This window comes from Poeciliopsis prolifica, unplaced genomic scaffold, assembly GCF_027474105.1.
Source record: "Poeciliopsis prolifica strain line A6 unplaced genomic scaffold, Auburn_PproV2 SCAFFOLD067, whole genome shotgun sequence".
In the NCBI taxonomy this organism is placed as follows: domain Eukaryota; kingdom Metazoa; phylum Chordata; class Actinopteri; order Cyprinodontiformes; family Poeciliidae; genus Poeciliopsis; species Poeciliopsis prolifica.
Genome location: NW_026562442.1, coordinates 1,589,568 through 1,609,761, shown reverse-complemented (window position 1 = coordinate 1,609,761; position 20,194 = coordinate 1,589,568). Strand labels below are relative to the sequence as shown.

The window sequence follows — 20,194 nt, the reverse complement described above, 5'->3', positions numbered from 1 at the left end:
AGCTTTTCTGCTGTTCATTAAAATTCAGACTCTGCAAAAATGCTACAATAATCACTTACCTCATATCAAGCAACAAGTCTGCTCTGTAGAACGTTTAGCCTGAAATATGTTTTTTAAGCAAATGCTTGAGGGAATAACTGGAGAAGTTGACAGATTTGAAAAGGAACATTTAGTGAGGATTTGATTGTAAATAATATGTGTAAACAGTTCTGAATAAAACATTTTATTTGTGCATAAGACTAACATTACTCCCTCTTCATGAACGTTTATGACTGTTATCATGAACTGCTATTTGGTAAACAATGATATTTTTAATGCAAAGCTGCATTAAAAGTTGAATTAAAAGAGTAAACTTTTCATTGCTTGGTAAATAATGATGCTTTCAAATCTAAGTTGCATTAAAACTTGCTTATAAAGTCCATTAAAAGTCTTAACTTTGCATTAAAAGTGTTATTAACCAAATGAGACTTTATGACAATAGTCAAACATTTTATGGAATATGGCATAAAATTCATGTCATAATATATATTGTGATGGACGGCAGTAATGATATGTTGCAATATGATTTGTATAAAATGTACAAAAAATATATATATTTTTTTTCACTGCGTGCGGTTTTACAAGGTTTTATTTTGTGGATTTGGAAAGACCGTCACTCCGTCCCAAGACACTTCCTTGCTGTCCGACCGTGACATCTGCCGCGCTAATGTGAGCGTCACACTAAGACGGCAGGAGGAGTAAGAAAAGTGGTTCATTGGACTCAGCGAGCCTTTTCTCCTGCACGTTCTGGCTGGGGTGGCACCGATCCTGTGTGCTTTTACCCCTGGCTTCCTCACTGTCTGACCTCGACATCTGCTGCGCTCCTTCAGAGCGTCACGCTAAAACTTCGTAGGTTAAACCAGAACCAGGTCCTGATGATTTCCGTTTTTCCACAAGCTCTTCCCTTGAGATTTCAGCCCGCTGCCTTCCGCTTGTTCTACTTGATGCCAGCCGGTTACGTCATCCACAAGCATTAGCCCAGTTCACCGGTAAACTACAGATCTCTATCGTTTCTACCATATATCGTCTGTATGACCCACTCTGCATTGTAAGTTGGTACCGTCTGCAACACACAGATATAAAGTCCACTTCTTTTGGCTGCTCAGTCTACTTAACACCGAAACAGCTGGCTGATATCGGCAAGAAGAGAAAAACTGCAACGTGTGTGGAAGCTGGTGGCTACTGTCTGGTCATAAGTGTCCTGAGAGACAACCACCGAGCCTCTGTCAAGCATGATTGGACAGGATGTGGTAAGTGGAACGAAAGCTCCAGGGATGCAAACACACACACTCCGGAGCACAGCATCTTTCTAAATGGCTGTGTGTGTGTGTGTGTGTGTGTGTGTGTGTGTGTGTGTGTGTGTGTGTGTGTGTGTGTGTGTGTGTGTGTGTGTGTGTGTGTCACACTATCTGTGCTGCAATCGCTGGTGCAACTTTACACCCCGAGACTCTGACAAGATGACAGATGAGTCTGACTGCAGGAATCATTACTGCGCTGCCGACAGCAGCATGTGTGTCAAACTGCACACAAGTTGTCAGGGATCGCCCCGTCCCATGTTTCAAATGACCGGTCCAAACCCATCATCACCCTCATCCATCAAGGCGTTACTTGGACACACGTCATTAACTTAGCGCCGTCGTAAAACGCTCGCTCTCCCTGCGTAGCTCGCACGGCGTCACGGCGCAGCGTCCAGAACAGCTTCATCTTAAACTGAGCTGCTTCTGCAGAGATTATTTTGTTTAAAAAAGGAAAAAAATTCAAAAACAAACAGCATTGTCGTTTTTTCAAGCTGACAAACACACAATGACTCAAAATCAGCTGGAGATCTGACATTTCATGAGGAAACTAAAGCTTCTTCATGTCTGTTGTGTTCATGGAAAAAGATTATTGATGAACTGGTGAGTGAAGGTTTAGCTGTGAAACAAGATAGTCGAGTTTCTGACAGACAGTTATAAATAGGCCTGTCATGGTAATCAATAAATCAATTAATCACATGATAAATTAAAAAGAGCTCAATCATTTCCATTGGCATGATTTATAGCTTTTCTGTCTTTCTAATAAAAACTGGATGATGAAAGACTTCAGTCTGGTTCTTTTGTTTCAACTCAACCTTTTTTTGAAGGACAATTTTGCTTAAACTTTATAATTTATTTAATTTATTTTCAGTATTTAAAATGTCTTGTAGTTCCAGTAATTAACCTTCGTTAGGATTCAAAATTGATCAATCTTTGAAAATGTGTTCTTGCATTATTATGCCAAAACATCCAAATGTTTTAATTAATTTATCATGCAATTAAATTGATTTATTGATTACTGTCACAGAGCTACCTTGGAAGATGTTCATTATCTCCTGTGTTTTTCAATAACAACTTGAAAAACTTTAAGATCCTGGGAATATAAGCATCAGCCAAAATGAAAATGAGTTGAACACCATTGCACTAAACACATAATGATAAAACACGGTGGTGGCAGGATCACGCTGTGGGGTGGCATTCAAAAGGAACAGGGAAGCTGCACAGAACTTGACAATGGTTGAAAAATCTTAATGAAACAAGTTTATGTCTGGAATTGCTTCTATTATATTTTAAAAATCCATTGTTTCACATTTGCGTAGCAGAAGTCCCACAAAACAATTGCTCAACATCGCCGCCTGTAATCTGCTTTCATGGCAATATTTCTCTCCTAAGACATTTCACTGACAACCTAAGTGCTCCACTTACAAACCAAGCAGGAAAGCTGTCACCAGCGTCCCGCAGGTAGCTGGAACCAGCCTTTTAAAACTCAAGAGGTGCTGCTGTAGCCGGCTCCCGCCGCTCAGCCTGCTGTAATGACTTTCTGCCGGCTGCAGCCAAACTCTGAGTGGGCACCCAGCAAGCACAGCGATTGCCTTGGGCCAACCTGGAAACGTTTCTCTTACCTGCTGCACCCGAGCAGCACTTAGCGCGACGCCTCGATCAGAGCGCGGGTTTCAGCCGCACAGCGGAGAGCAGCAGCAGGAAGTAGAGCCTAACGCCCGACTGGAGCCGCAATATAAACTCTGCAGACGTCAAAGAAGGAGACCAAGAATAAAACTAAGTTATCTTTATATTTGACTAGATGCTTTTCTGCAGGATAAGACTGAGTGAAGAGAGATTTGTTATGCTTAAAAAATACAACCACCTGTGGCCTTGTTTGCTGCTGTTTTGATTGGTTAGTGCAACATATGCAGGGACATTATTGGTTTATATATTGGTGGTGCTACAAATATTAATGCAAATGAGGTTTAATTTTCAATTTATGCCAATTATGAATACTTTTTTTTGGAAATTTTGATTAATTGGAGCTTGTTTGATTAAAAAAAACAAAAAGATACCAGCAGCTAATGAAATGTACTGCAAACATCTAAAATATTAAAAATAAAAAAAATCTGCAATTCTGGTCAGAAGTTTTTGTCCATTTATTTGTATCAAATTTAGTTTTATTATTTTTTATTTATATTTTTATTATTATTTTAATATTATCTTTATTTCTTCATATGCTTCTATATATCCACACACAATTTTAAAAAGTGTATATTTTTATTTATTAGCAAGTTTAGAAAACTTGCTAATAATCATGATTAATCGATTTACTCAAGTGAATGGAGTTTACCTCTAAACTGCATTAGCTCATCAGATTTATTTAATTTAATGATGCCTTCAGGTTTTCCTTCAGCTTATTAGTTTCCTCTTAAAAGTAATGTGTTGGATGATTTCTTCCAATCAAGTTGGGCCGACTGGATGTGACAGTTTCTCTGTGCCATTGCTACAAACTCAAGGCGAAACACTGAGAAAATGTGCATCATTATTCTTTAATGACATCAAATCCGCAACATCCATGACGGTATTCTCGATGCTTAGCTCTAAATGTTATTTATTGTCTTTGCAGAGATCCTAATTGTGTCTTAATTGCAAACTAATCTAATGATCACTCCAAAGAGCAACAAACAACCCAACCTCATGCAAACAATGTAAGCTAATAATGACCAAGAATTTAAAAACACTCCGCTTATATTTATGCTTCAGAGCAGGAATACGACTTGCATTTTTAATTGCGGGGAAGACAAATTAAAGTCGGCACTCTGGGCAAGATATTCAGAGAGAAAGAAAGCAGCAGCTTTTAATATGGTGTTAAAGCAGCAAACCACTGGAAGCAGAGCTTGATGTATTATTCAGAAAGGCCACGCAGATACTTTGGAAATCAACCACGTTTGGAAGCTGGTCAGTGATTAGTTCCTTGACAGGAGGTTCAAAAGTGGCAAGAAAACCAATTCCTGAGTCTCTATTCATAATTTAAATGTTGATTTTTAAGCAAATTGGAGTGCAGGAATATTTCTATGGTCGTGTCAATTATTATTAAATAATGCAGATATTGGCGTTTTTAGTTTTGGTTCCAAACTCCTTAAATGCTTCAAAAAGGGGAAAAAATGGCAAAAGAAACAAATGTGTTATAGGAATTGCACAACTTTATATTTTTAAAGTCGACTTCTAGTCGATGTCGACTTATTGCAGTGATGTCCAGCAACTTCCAGGCTTCCTTAGCTTTATTCACAGCAAATAGTGACAAAAAAAATCCCACTTATACCAAGTCATGCAGAATTAAAAGAAGAAGCAGAACATTATCCCGCACTCATTCGTCAGAAGCAAAGTCGGTCGTCTGCGTCCTGCTGCTCCTTCGCCCCGACGCGCAGCAGGACGCTCCGCTGACTCAGCAGCGCCTCGCTGACTTTGCAGGACGAACCGACGCGCAGACGACTGAAGACAAAGTTGGATGGATGAAAAGCGCGACATCATGTGTTGCTGCACATCGTGGTGCGTTCACGGCCAACGTGTTCTGCACTTCAAGAACCAGTGAGCACTTTGAAGTCAGACGCTTGACATTTCACTCTACAAAGTGTCTGATTTACATGCAAAGTCTATGTGGAGGCCCAAAATTGCTCTTGCCATTGTTGTCCATTTGTTGACTATTTGTCGGACGCGCTTCATGCATCAAACGCTTCAAATTGCGCTACGCTAGATGGGCGAAACATGTGTGAGGGCCTAACACTATTACACTTTCCTGTTATGTTTTTGCATTAGAAATGTTTTGCAACAGTACGAACACTACTTTAATTTATCATTTCAAATAAAATAGATTATGTTTTACTCATGTAAAATTTTATTAAACCATCAACAGGTCATTAAAACCTACTTTTATTTGAAATGTGACAGAAACTTGATTAGTTTAATGTTTTGTTATGTAGTTAATCGGGCTAATGCGTAAGAAAAGCCAAATCAAATAAGCATTTAAGCTGCAATTACAGAGTAATGCAGCTGAGCGTCAGAGAAACCTTAAGATAGATTAAATAAATCATTGAATCTCAGCTTGGATGAGAAAAAACATCCACATCTGCAAGCAGCTTTATGATTGTTGATTTTTCTCCTTTTAGAAAATTGAAGTCGATAAACAGCCTAACGAGCAAACAAGAGCAGAGATGGAGGAGACGATCACTCACTTCTCCAGGAACATGTAACCATTTCATGGACAAAAAACCCATCAATTTCATATAAGCTTTGGATGCTTTTTGAATAAATCTCTGTTGTGATGCTAAGCACATGCAAACACACACACACAACCTGACACTTTGATCCAAAGCCTCTTATTGCGCTTTGAAAGATTTTTCACCTCAAAATGAGATCCCAGAGATCCTCCTGGCACCGGCGCACAAAGCAAGTCTGATCAGCAGCTGAGATCAAAGGATGGGGAAGCGTCTGTGACAGGACACCAGATAATGCCAGCCCAGCAAAATTTACTCAACCTACACTTTTCTTTTTTTTTTTAGCAACAGAGTCTGGACAACCAGAAAACTCGCCGAGTATTCCCCCCCCCCTTCCCAGACAACAACAAACACAAACTAATCTGTGTTGAACTCATGGAGATTTCTGTGACTTTATCGCGCTTTTTATTTTCTGCAGCATGTTGGAAAAGAGACAAATAGATTTCCTCCAATTTATCGCAGCCGGTGCACCACAAACTGGATTTGTGTTATTCCTGCTGAGAGAAGAATAACGCAAATTTAAATCTAAAATTCTAATTATTGCAGGCAAAAATAAACAATAATAATAATAATAATAATTTGTTTTAGTTTTTTAAAAGAGAGAAATAACCCTGTTTTTCTTCACTGACATTAAATCAGACTAGACATTTTTCTGCAAGAAACGTTCTTTAAAACCTGAAGTTTCCACACACTAACATTACTGTACCTTTAAATAATGATGTCATTGACTTGGAAGACATGAATTGAAATGCCATTCAGAGAGGAAGAAGCCATAACTGCACAAAACCCAGAAAAGGTTTGATTACAGTTTGTAGCTTTTTATGATTGGATGAAACTAAAACTGGAGAGTTTGACCAAACTTAGTAACTCTAATGTTTGCTCTGATTTTATGAAAAAATGTTTATGTAAATTTATGTGTACAATGTGAAAAAAACCAACATTAATAATAAACTAATATGTGTGCGTTCCTGACCAATTTCTAATACTGCAATCATCTTTTTAAGTCAATATCAGTGACACAAAAATTGCAATATATGCGACGCATATGGGCGACACCCTAAAGGGGGCGCCAGAATGACAAAGGAATAATTACTTCTGTTCCTCATTTATAATGTGATCACTATAATAGTATATATTTTATGCATGTATACAATAAAATATGACATTTTGAAGGAAAAAACATGGAATATTTGCAATGGTAAAATTTACAAAACAATGCCACAAAATGTACAGAAACACAAACTTATAAATAAAAACAAAGATGCCAATTTTACACCTTTAAGTACAAAATAAAGCAAAACAATCCTGGTTGTATTCTGATCGTCTTATTACTATAAACACGTCTTCTAGTGTGTGACGCTGGTTATTTTTTATTTACATTCTTCTCTGATTTATGTGCGCGTCAGTGATCTGGGGTTTCTGCTTGCTACAGTTGTAACACACCCCCTTAAAGAAAAACCACCTCAAAAAAAAAAAGAAAACACGACAACAAACATTGAAAAGCAGCGAGCTGCGCGTGGGAAACGATGCAAAAAGAACAAAGTCTGCAGGAGTTCACAGGTTGTGGGGAACAATAGAAGCGCTGTCACCCCAAAGTTGCAGCGAAAGCCGGAAAATAGTCATTAAAAGCCTTACCTTGTTTGACACACTTGAGGCGCACGGGGTCTTTGCTGTGTTTGACCACAGCGTGGACATCCCTGGTGGTGAGTCCAGCCACCGGGGTGTCGTTGACTTCCAGCAGCAGGTCCTCCTGGACGAGTTTCCCGCTGTGGCACGCGGCTCTGCCCGGGAGAAGCTCGCCGATGACCGGGAACTGTCCGCGCTCCGCGCCGCCCTTCAGCTCCAGCCCCAGCTCCCCCTCCTCATTCCTGCAAAGGATACTCTCGTGGACTTTGTTGGTCCAGTGGTTCTTCCTCTTCCTCAGAGTCTTGGACATGGCGAGTTTACATGGGTCCAGTCGTTGGAGGAAAGGAAAAGTTTTTTCCCCGTCGCCGTTTGCGTCCCCACGGTGTCACAGTTGACGCTGGAATGCGTCCCGTTTCAGTGGAAAGGCGCAGTTGTATCCATGTCAGCGTTCAGCAGCTGGATCATCAGTCTGCGTTTTGGATAACTGAGCTGCTCAACTTGTGATGCGTTCACTGCGAGCCTGAAAGCTCGGAGATACGGCCATCATCAAACTAACGACATGTCTGGGAATTAAGCCAGTCCAGAAGAGAAACTACGACGATTTTACAACATTTGAGGAAAAATTATTGCTGGAAAATTATTTATTTCACACTTAAAATGAAACTACTGTGAAACCATGCATCAATAGTCCGTGAATTTCCACAAACCTGGAATATTAATGCGTTTGTTATCACGGTATTTTATAAAACACGACAACTTCAGGGTATATTCTAACATATTAGATACTTTTTATATAATTAAAAGCTCAAAAAGACACGATTACAACTTTAAAACTTCAAAAGTACAAGTTTACAGTTTGACTCTTGAACGCAGCATGAAGCTCAAACCAATGCCACTAACCCGGATGTGAAGGCTTGGTGAGGAAGAGGAGGGAGGAGAGGGTTTTCCCAAATCCAGCTTTCCATAGAAAAAAAAACAAAAAAATAGTGAAAGTGGGAATTTAGGCTGAGGAAGATCAAATAGCTCCTCCATTCAGCAACATATCAATCATTTTTCTTGATTTTTTTTCAAAAGTTGTTAAAATAAATAAATGTACAACAAAAATAAATGTACAACAAAATTAAGTTTTTGTAAGTTTATTTCTTTCATTTGTTGTGACAACATTGTTAGAAATTAACTTAAATGGAGCAAGAAAAATGCCAAACCCTGAAAAAGCCAAACATGGTTCAGCGGAGGCAGTATGATGCTGTGGGACTTTGAGACCAAGTGCAGGAAATTAGGCTATTAAAATATGAATTCAAACTCTGATGAACTGTGGTCTGTCCAAACACCTCAGCCTCAATTAAAGTGAACTCTGGTGCGGTGTGAATACCTAATGTGAACTCCAAGTGGACTGGAGACCAGGAAGTGGACTAAAGCGCAGGGGATTCTGGGTAAATTTAACCAAACCAAACCTGCAAGTCCAGCGTGAGCTGGAGAAATGGCTCATTGTCTTCCTATAATCTGATTTTGTTTATGTTTCATGTCTCAAATGGATCAAAACAGTTGCAACAAATTATCTCTATCGTGACATTTCTCCTTTCTTCTGAGTGGAAAACCTCTAAACATGAATAATAGCTTCAATGACTGAAGGAGCAGCTGCCATCTTCTTCCCCAAACTCTCTTTATTACAAATTCTCGAAATCATGAAATCATAAAATGAGCATTTCTTTGTGCAATCACGTCCAAGTGTCTTTCTGTTGTACTAAAACATCCTCTTCAGTGAACAGCATTAAATCAAATCAAAACACTTCAACAATAAGTTTAAATCTCACAGACTTACATTAAAAAAAGCTAACATCTCGCTAACTGCGATTATGACAGAAATCGCTCTTTTTTTTGAACGTCTAAGCGAAATCAGTAACTTGTCGCTTTACACTTTAGGGGTTAGCAGTTTTCACCATCTTCACATTACTGACCTGTAAACATACATAGCTTTAATGAATGAAGGAGCCCAAATGCTCTCCTTCTAAGACTACTCCAGTTATTGATTAATTGATTGTTAGCTAAAAATGTTGCCATTTTAAATAGGTTTTTTTTTGCATGCAAAAGAAGCTGAGTTGAAAAACGAAGAAAGGAAGCAATAGTGGGAATGGGAGTACTTCACCAAGACAGGAATTCAGGAGGCTGTTTAAACAGGGAGAGGAATGCTCTGCGTCTGGCAGAATAAGTGTTGGGGAGGAGAAAAACAAGAAGCCTGGAATAAATGTGTGGGATTAAACTCTGAGATGTGATGGGTGGGCCACAATGAAGCAATAATTTTGTCTCACAATAAACAAGGATTTTTAAATTCCTCCCAGCCTCCATTGTTTTTGTTTATTTCACTTTTTGCATTTGAAGTTGATCAGACAGTCGTTTCTGCGATGCTGCTCCTGGGAATGCAACATCTTTCCGCTGCATAATGTAATAGTTACGACAGACCTCTTTAAAAGATAATTAAACTTGGTCTGGAGTGAAGAGAAATTGCCTGATGATGACTTTCACTGCCAGTGAAAAAGTCATACTCTCTCCATTTGAGTGAATGATGCCATTCCCGCTTCAGTAGAGTCATTTTTTGGCAATTTGGCTGCTTGTTTTACACTTTCACGCCTCATATGTGAGACTGAATGACTGAATGAAAAGCTGTTCTTTCTGAGTCTTACTCTGATTCCGTCTGACCCGTTTACTCGGCTACTGGTTGAGAAAAAACCCGGCGCTGGTCACAGATAAAGATGAGGGTCAAACTGATCAGCTTTTAGACTAAAGTGACTCAAAAGATCAATTAATGAGCGTTTTGGAAAAAAATTACTTAGGAGTATTTTTAATACTTGAGTAGTTTCATTATGAAGTATTACAACTAAAATTTCTGGATTTTCTATCCACTGAATGAAAAACAAACATGTGTTAACCAAAAATTCAACAGCGACAAACACAAACCTGAAATTTCATTAAAGCTTTATACATTTTTCTTTGAAAGAAACTGATTTGGTAAAAACAATATTTTGCCTGATTGTTATTTTTTTGCTACTTAAGTGAATTTTCATGCATAAAATACCAAAGTTTCCACTTAACTTTATATTTTGGTCCATTTAATGGCAAATTTTTAAATGTTAAATAATAATGTACTTTTTACTTTCCACCTTTACTTGACTAAAATCTTTGGCTGCCTCTGTTAATGAGTTAATGGACTGACTTAGTGATTAATTGATAAGCAGCAATTTTCTCAAAAACTTGAGTTTTCGCTTTTATCAAGGCAGTTAATCATCTAAATGTCAGGCAAACATTTTTTATAATAAAAAAAATAATGTAAGATTACTTTGTTAGTTGAATTAAATACCGACTGAATAAACAGAAAATAATTATTTTTTATTTAGCAGAATGGCATCTTCAGTTGCTGAACTGAAAATTAAAAGAAGATAAAAATAAAGTATATGAAACATTAAACAGAAAGATAGTCATTAAAAAGTGTTAATGAGCTTTTGAGTGTTTATATTTTTAAACCGCATAAAAAAGGCCACAACATGGCATTCTTTTAGTGAATTTGAACAAATTTCCACTTGAGAAGCTTTGGATAAATTATATTCACAGTCACAGTTTGTTTTTCATATTAAACACAAAATATGTATTTTTTAAATACAGTTTTGGTTTAATTACCGCTCTAAATGTGTTGTTTTTTAAATGAACTGATTGCAAAATTAGTTCACGGTTCTTTTATTTATCGATTAATCACAATTAATTGTTTCAGCCTGAAATTAAAAGTGTCAGTGTCGTGCAGAAAAGGGACACTTTAAAAAATGAAATAGCTCAATTTGTCTGTCTCACAGTGACTTTGTCATTTGCACACCTGATTACATTTTGTTGACATGTTCACTGACAGGAAGTGGACCTGCACCAGGGTAAATCCTGTAGTTTTAAGGAGATTTATGGGCCACATATCTACTCTGTGACCTTCAGTAATAATCTTCAGACTTAATTCTTCTTAGATTAGAGTTTTCTTTTCTACCACCGAGGCAAACAGGAATCTAGAGCTGTCATTTCTCAAATATTTTCCTTTTTAATCAAATCGTTTTTGCTGAATCCCCTCACTATTATTCATGACAATGCGCCTTCTGCTGAATCTTCCTCTCTGAAGTCCACTCATGTACAGGCAGCTGCACACAAGGTGCATACCTGATTAATGATGTGAAGCTTTTTCATGGAGACCCAAGTGAGGCTTTGAAATGAAAAATGGATTTTTAAAACCTAAGTTGCTTCTATCTTTGAACTGGAGCTGAATCAGAGCGGAGTTCAGCTACAATAATGAAGGAGAAAGGAGTAAAGACGTTGTCATAAACAAAATAAATCCATTTTAAGTCATTACAAGTTGGTTAGTAATTAAAATTCATGAGACAATGTGAAGCCAGGCTGCTTACTTTATGTAAAATCTCAAATAACTTGCTTTGATTTCAGATCTGAAGGTATTGCGTGGCATCTTGAAGTTCTCCCAAAGCTGGCGCAATTAGTTTGGATCAAATTTAGCTGTTGTGCCAATTCCGGCCATAAATCCCATCACTGTTGATAAATGCACACTGTCATAATCAAATAAGTAGATAAATATCTGCTGAAGCAAACTTTTAACAGACAGGTGTAAAGAGCTGCAGATCTTCTGCTAATTTCGTGCATTTAGGAGAAAAAAAGGGGAAAGCCCGCCCTCATGTGTTCTTTTCAGGTATTGCAACTTAGAAAAAAATGTAATTGCTGCACATTTCTTTCGTTTCAAGTTGCGTTGCCAGTATGCACGAAAGGAATCATTGTATGTATTTGTTTTTGTGCTTGATGTAGACCACAAATGTGTATTTGACTTTAATGCAAATGACCTTGATGGCGTCAGTATTGTAGGTTCTTACAGTTAAATGTATATTTTCTGGATGGATTTGGATGCCCCTCACAAGAAATCCAAACTAAAATACTGCCTCACTTCAGTTTCTCGTCTCAAACCAAAAGTTGCCAACATTCAAATGATACAGCAGAGTAAATGTTTGTTGACTGAACCTATGCCCTGGCAGGTCTAAGAGATTACGTTTTTGCAGACAGAAAACCTTAATAGATCGTTCCTGCTGCTGAAACGTGAAGCATAAAGTGTTTCTGTAGTTTGCCAAGGGGTCACTTATCACCTGCAGGCAGCAGAACTGACAGAAACGGAAGCATCTCTTCTGAAAGCAAGAGGCAAAGTTGATTCCAAAGTGCTAAAGAGGTTATCAGAAACCTCCGATATTTATATTAATACCTTAAAATCCTGTAGTTTTAAGGATTTTAAAACTTAAAACAATTCAATCCAGAGAACCGCTTCTCTACTTTCTGGGTAAAGACATAAATTTCATCTTTTGCCTGTGGCTAACTAACTCAGAGAGCTTTCAAATGAATGACTTGTTGACCCCAAGTTGAGCTTTCCTCAGCGGACCTTGTCGGTATTCCAGTCACACGGCTCGGTTTAAAGACCCTCATTGATCAGGAGTTCCTTACAAATCCTTCCTCTGGTGTAGTGAGGAGTAACTGTTACATCACTGTCAGATAAATTGGATAAAGGGCCATCTGATTTACGAGGAAGCGTTCACATAACGTCTCATCTTGAAAATATATCTCTTCTCTGGGTGAGATTTAAAAAAGGTATAAATTTAAAGTGAATCTTTGAATAAAGTATGAAAATAAAGATTCTTTTATAAGGTTTCTTATAAAATACACCAAAAATAAGTTTCATATTCTTAATTAAGATGGATGGACTGTGTCTGCGCAACAATTTAAGTTTCTAGCTGCGTTTCCATTACAAAGGTGCACAAAAACTTTTTTCATATTCCGCTAATGTCGAAAAAACTGAATTTTGCATTTTTGGTGTTTATGTTAAATAAGAAATCCAATTAAAATCACACCCAAATAAGTTTGTTCAGGTGTTATGTCTTTAAAAACACGCTGCATCCCCGTCCTACAATCACTTCCTGTTGTCTTCTTTGACATTTCCACCAGTAGTAACATCCATTTGTTGATTACATGATTTGTTGAACAACCACACAATTCTATTGCAAAAAGTTTTAAAGAGAAACATGAGTTTTTTTCCCCGAAATGTATGTTTTCATGCATCAAATTTACTTTTGTAAATCCAATTTGTGCAATTTTATGGTTTATGAAAATGGATCTACTGACACAGTTGTTACATTTTCCAACAAATTTTCTTGAAGACTTGAAAGAAGGGGAATCCCAGAGCATGAGCATCACGTTTCAGATTGTAGTGTTGGTCTATAGATTGTGGTTGATTTGGGTTTATTCTAACTGTAGCATGTTGGTTTTACGTTTTCCGAGTGGGACGTTTGAGAATTTTCCTTCAGCAATAGCCTCGCTGCCAATCCTCTTAGCTTCTCTAAGGTCACAGATGACCATTTCAGGTCAAATCAATAAACTAATAGGTTTGTAACTGTGTCACACTTGATCCATCTTTGAAAAATGATTTTAAGAAAAGCACTGAAGGACGTTTAAAGCTTGAAGTGTTTTATAGCTTAACCACTTTGTGTTTTCTGACATTTTTGGGTTTTGACTCAGATTATCAGGTAATTTAATAATTTTGTGATTTCAGAATGAAGTTTTTTTCTCGTTACACTTTTCAAATGATTATTTTTACAATTTGTTAAAACCCAAGTACTATTATGTACATAATTGTGAACCCAAGTTCACAATTATGCGCTTTGTTGTGTTGGGTTATGTCATGGCTGTAAGGTTGAACAATTTTGCAAAGCGTTGTGTAGAAACGCAGCTTTTAAAAACTGCATGATGCATTTTTTTAAGGATGCCAGAAATCCACTTACTTCTCCAGTGGCATTTATAGTTTCCTCTAAAGATACATTTTGCAAAAAGAAAAATGAATTGCTTCAAATCCCAACTATTGTTTGAATTCCATAAAAAATAAAATAAAATAAAAAATCATGCATTTCTTTGCAGAATGAAAATGTTTCAGGACTTCACCTGAAGGCCATTTTCTCCCAGAAATGAGATTTCAAGCTTTAAACATGCAGAGCCATGTTCTGAGAAACTGAAAGCACACCTCAAGTCTATTTTACTTCCCTGATTCTTATTATTTCCTTTATCTCTCAAAGTTTTATGTACAGCCACTCCACGTTACTGTATGGCAATTTCCCGCTGACCAGACTCACCCCAAATTTTAATTACTGATCTCAATCTATCAGTTATCTCCAGCTTGCATTGAATATCACTCTCTCCTGAGTCAATAAATATTCTCTTTTGTAAGATGAGATGATTTTCCACGACCTACATATTAAAACCGGGTCATTTTTGCAGCTCTGTTATGCAAAACGTTGATTGATAGTGAAAGGAAGGTGAGGATTTGAGATTGAGGCTTTAGTTCAACAGTGACCCCTGCTGGAGAAAGCTTGTCGATTTTTTTTTTTATCCTTACAATAGTTTATATAAAAACTTTTCTATTTGGAGAAGAGAGTAAATATTCTCCATTTTAAAACAGAAGTGTACCAGTTAGTTGGCTGCTGGTTGAAACAGGTCAGTTTCCATTTGATCAACTCTAAATTTTAATTGGTCGATCAAATAAGTGACAATGGATTAACTACGTATAGAAATCATTACCAGTTTTTAAATAGTAGCTGTATATATTTCAAAATAAATGAAGAAATATTTTGTTTTGTAATCACCATATCTACACGGTAACTTCTCTTCACTCACTGATTTGATGTAACCAGTATAACAGAGCTGATAAAGCAGAAAATAAAATGTTTTCAACTCCATTAATACTTCATGAATGCTTCAGGTGTAAAGTGTGACATGTTGATATTTATATAGTGGTTTTATCTGCCTGTGCTTGTCACTACATTCATCCTCAGCGTGCAACAGTGGGCCCCAAAAGTCACTTATCCAACAAACTTAATCCTTCCTTAATCCTCACCTTGGAAGCTTGTGTTGATCTTTTAAATTGTTGATCAGAGTCTGATAAACATCAGAGTCATTGATCACTGGGCAATGAAAGTGAGACCTGGAGGAACGTGGATGGGAGGAACCCGATCTGAGCTCGAGTGGTGTTCTGCTGTTGGACTTTGCACTCGTCATGGATTGTCCATAACATCATATGCAGGTATAAGGGTGTCCACATGTGCACTTGGCACCAGGACACTCTAGGCTGCAGTTCGATGATCAACTTTGTCATCGTTTCATCGGATCTGTGGCCGTATGTCTTGGACACTTGGGTGAAGGGAGGTCCGGAGTTGTCCACCGACCACCACCTGGTGGTGAGTTGGCTCCGGTGGTGGGGGAGGATGCCGGTCAGATCTGGCAGTCCCAAACGTGTTGTGAGGGTGTGCTGGGAATGTCTGGCGGAATCCCCTGTGAGACGGAGCTTTAACTCCCGGAAGAACTTTGAACACGCTCCGGGGGACTCCAGCAGCTGATGGATACTGGCAGGTGAAGCGGCATGCGGCTCGGGTGGTTCCTCAGGCCCAAACTTGGGCATGGGAGGAGTTTGGAGAGGCCATAGAAATAGACTTCTGCACGGCTTTGAGTTAAATCAAGTCTTCCATCCGGCAGTGCAGCACCAACACTGTTTATTGTGGGGATGTTGTGGGCCGGTGGCCAGAATACTTCGAAGACCTCCTCAATCCCACCAACATGCCTTCCATTGAGGAAGCTGAGCCTGGGGACTCTGGATTGGTTCAAAAGCTCCTAGGTGGCAGGGCTCTGGGGGGATGGATGAGATTCGTCCGGAGTTCCTTAAAGCTCTGGTGTTGGCTGACGTAAGTCCTCGTCAAAAAGTGAAGCTCTCGATTTACCGGTCAATCGTCTATGGTCAGGAGCTTTGGGTCATGACTGAAAGAACGAGATCACGGATACAAGCGGCTGAAATGGGTTTTCTCCGTAGGGTGTCCGGGCTCTTCCTTAGCGATAGGGTGAGAAGCTCGGTCATCCGGGAGGGACTCAGAGTAGAGCTTCTGCTCCTCCACATCGAGAGGAGTCAGTTGAGGTGACCTGGGTTAGGATATAGTGAATGTAGGATTTCTCTTTTGTCTTTGGTTGAAAATCACAAGCCATTTCTCCTGCTAGCGCTAGACTCTTGTGTTTGTTTGAGTTTTAATTTATCCAGAAAGCCTTGAGCTGTAGCCTGTTTCTTGCTTGCTGACATGTTTGTAGCAGATTTGACAACAACACATTTCCACCTGTAGCTCCCTTTAGAGTGAATTCTTCCTAAAATGTGTCCCTATTAATCAGGATCCACTTTTATTCAGCTGGCATGATCGCACACATAAACACAGATAATCAGGAACCAACATTTATTGTCCACTCATTAATCAATGCCTAATGAGAACGTATTCAGAGTACTTGAGTTCCTCATTAGGCCACATAAACATTCTGTTGAGATGAAGTAAATGCTTCTCTGTGAAAGTTAAGTATGGTTTAGCTCTAATTGCACTCTCCTCATATATTTGCTGTCATCTTCTATCTTTTCCAGCATAAACTGCCATAGTGAAAATGCATGGCTGAAATTTAATCTCAAGATAGAAGAAGCGTCTGATTGTTCACCCGCTTGTTTTTACTGTATACATTTTCTTTACCGTTGAGCATTTCCCCCTCTGGCTTTTCCTTTTTTATAACAAACTTCAGCTTCTAAATTCAGTTTTATTGATGCAAATAATATGAGAGCTGGACTGGAATAAAAAAAAGAATAACTTAGTTGGCAAAGCATCAACCCACAAGTTAGAAAGGCATCAAGCATCATTGCAGTGGAGCATCTGTTTGAGCAAACATGATGAATAATTAAACCAGATCTGGATAAAAGGCTCATGATTAAAAACGCCAGCAGAAGATCGGCTGTCACTGCATAAATCGCAGGAAATCATAGGGGTCTGAGACGAGCGCCGTGGGGAACAACTGGCTTACTAATTTAAAAGCCCAAAGAAAATAACTTTAGCTAAAGCAGGTGAGCTTTCTGACTCTTTGCATGGAGCGTTTCAGGGCAGGATTAGAATCAGTTCCAGTGCTTTTAATGCCAGACTGTTAAGAAACGCTGATGAGAAATTTATAAGCTGCAGTCAAAACAAGTTTCAAAGAATCCTTTCCAGATGGGCGACGATGTTCCTGTTTAGTGTGGTAACACGAAGTTCAGACTAAACATCGAAGCTGTGAGAGACAAGTCTGCCATGAAGGAATATTCAAACGAATCAGTTCATCTGAATGCTAAAAAGCCCTAAAATGACGATTCATTGTGAGAATTAAAGCAATATTTTAAAAATAATAAGTTTTACAAACTAAAGTAACATTCCAAATTGTAAACAATACATGAAACAGATATTGACACAAAGTATCTTCAGATAATTCTGTCATTTTTACAAAATTTGTTTGGTCAAAATGGGAATTAAACTTGTCTCTTGTGCATTAGATTGTAGATTTTTTTTTTTTTTTGGTGGGTGATTAATTAAATGTTTTTCATTCGTTCCAAAATTGGTGATGTATCGATCTAGGCTTTAACTAGGCCATCCTGACACATTAATACACTACTTCAAAATGAACTACTCAGTTTGAGCCATGGCTGTATGTTTAAAGTTTTATTGATTTACTATGATCGGCCTCCCTTCTTTGAAGAAAAATATGACCACAGCATGATGCTGCCACCACCGTGTTTCCCATTAGAGATTTTATGTGTTGGATAATGCAGTTTACTTTACCCACCAAACAAAATGTTGTCTAAATTCTGGTCCCAAAGTTTCCACAAGTTGAATTATAAAAAACTATAAATTGAACTTCCTATGATTTTCTCCCAGTAATGACTTTCTTAAAGCAAGATTTATTAAAGCTCAAGCTTTTAGAAGGTACTGTGCTGAAGTGTTTTTCAGAGAAACAAGTTTTTCATTTCAAGAAACAAACAAAACAGTTTGCATGCCGTAAATTAATGTTACCACACATACATACATGCAGGCCTATTCTGAAAATACTTGCTACAGTTATCTGCTTAATGGTTTCCAAAATAAAAAAAATGATTAAATGATTATAAACACATCTTTGCCTTGGATGCATTGGTTTATGGGAGTTAGCTGGAATAACACACAGATGGCAAAGCAATATAAAAATGTAATTTTAAGCAAACTAAATTACTCATCCAACAAGAAGTAAAACAAAACATATTATAATTAGTGGATGGTCATTAAACACCCAGAATACCTAAATTTTACAACTTGCCTGACAAGAAAAATGAAATCTTCCTGCAGATCAACATTTCCTGGAAAATCTAATTTACTGATTTAAAACCATGCAACAGCCTCTGAAAGTCTGGAGGTTCGCCTCATTTGTCTCCGTCTCGTTTCAGCCCCGTTCTCGTGGCGGAATGCCAGAAAGCGATTTTAGCCAAATATTCAAAGGGACGTCTCAATTTCCAGCATTCACAAGCAGCAAAAGTGACATTTTTATGGCAACAGCATGCTTGGAACTGATACAATATTACAGAAAATCATTTTACATTTGAATAAACTTGATTAAATTTGATGATGATTCCGAAACTCAAATGAAGTCTGAAGAAATGCAAAAAATGGGTAAATAGTTATGAACAACTGAATAATATAACTACAGCGTGTTTCTATCAAGAGTGTGCAAAAATTGTACTTAGGTAAAAGTAGTGATACTTCAATATAGTTTTACTCAAAAGTAAATCGTAGCCATCAAAGAAAGAGTATAAAAGTATTTGATTAAATATCTGTTCAAATGCTGAGTAGCTGATCAAATAATCAATCATTTAATATTTAGAAAATACATCATCAGATGGACCAAAATATAAAGTCTAGTGGAAATTTTGGTATTTTAAGGTCCAAAATGACAATAATTTATATAAATAACAAAAAAAAATATATAAAAAAAATTGCTGAATCAAACAAAAGAAGATTTTTTCCAAAACAGTTTCTTTCAATAAAAAAAACTTATGAAACTTTAACAAAAACTGCAGTTATGTATCTATGTCCGGTGAATGTTTAGGCTAAAACACGTTTGTTTTTCATTCAGCATGAATTTTACTCAAGTTAGAGTGGCGGCACTTCAAAATAAAATTACTCAAATAAAAGTAAAAGTACAGTGTAGTCAAAAATACTCCTGAAAACACATTTATTCAAAAAACGTTACTCAAGTAAATGCAACTGAGTGAATGTAACTACCCAACTCTGGTCATATGCTTACTGGTTAAATCAAAATGTGAGCTGAAAATATCATTCAGACTAAACATACCATAAAACATGCAGTAAGTCAACAATTTAACAAGCAGGAACTTTGATCATGAATTATTGTTTTGCTGAGTTGTGTTGAAGTTAGTTTAATTAACTGTATTTTCTGATACATGAACTCTTGGGATCGACATCCTCACTTCATGACTTAGTGATGTAACTTTGGTGGCTGTTCTTTTTCCGTCTGGGAAATTGAATGCAACATAATGCCTGCTCTGACATGCTAAGTGCTCCCACTTCCTTTTACGCCACACTTGACCTCTGTTGCTTTTATCCTGCAGAGCTTTCTCTCTGGCATCTTTAAATGAATGTTTTATGTTGCCTCCTCGTACTTTTGAAAAGGATTATCTGAAGTAAAGTTTATCTGGTGCTTTAACAGGCCAGAAAACCAGCAGCCAGGTACTTTAAGACTGAATAAGGCTGAATAAAACGTCCACTGGATCCTGCATGAGACAACAAGCTAAAGGCCCAGAGTGGAAATTGCCTTCCTGAACCACTGGCTTTCGTTTTTCCCTTTTCAGACCGACACGGTCTTCCAGGATGAACTGATTGCCAGCAGGTTTTGTTCTGAATCATAGCAAGCATCCATAAAAGATGAGCCATGAAATCATATAAAAAGCGCTTATGAATAAAAGCGCAGCTGTGAAGGAATGTGTCTGGCATTTCTGTCTCTACTCCTGCAGCAAAAAGGTTCTGCACCTGATCCAGGAAG

The 20,194-nt window shown here is 37.8% G+C and overlaps 1 protein-coding gene across 3 annotated transcripts in view; it reads right to left on the bottom strand.

The window, feature by feature from the left end:
* magi2a (membrane associated guanylate kinase, WW and PDZ domain containing 2a) overlaps positions 1-7,700 on the bottom strand; it is a 191,598-nt gene extending 183,898 nt beyond the window's left edge. For all 3 annotated transcript variants that reach the window (XM_055020357.1, XM_055020358.1, XM_055020359.1), the window contains exon 1: positions 7,229-7,700. In XM_055020357.1, coding sequence (XP_054876332.1) covers positions 7,229-7,529 — 301 coding nt within the window. In that variant the 5' untranslated portion in view covers positions 7,530-7,700. The remainder of the gene's footprint in view (positions 1-7,228) is intronic.
* Between the last annotated feature and the right edge of the window lie 12,494 nt (positions 7,701-20,194).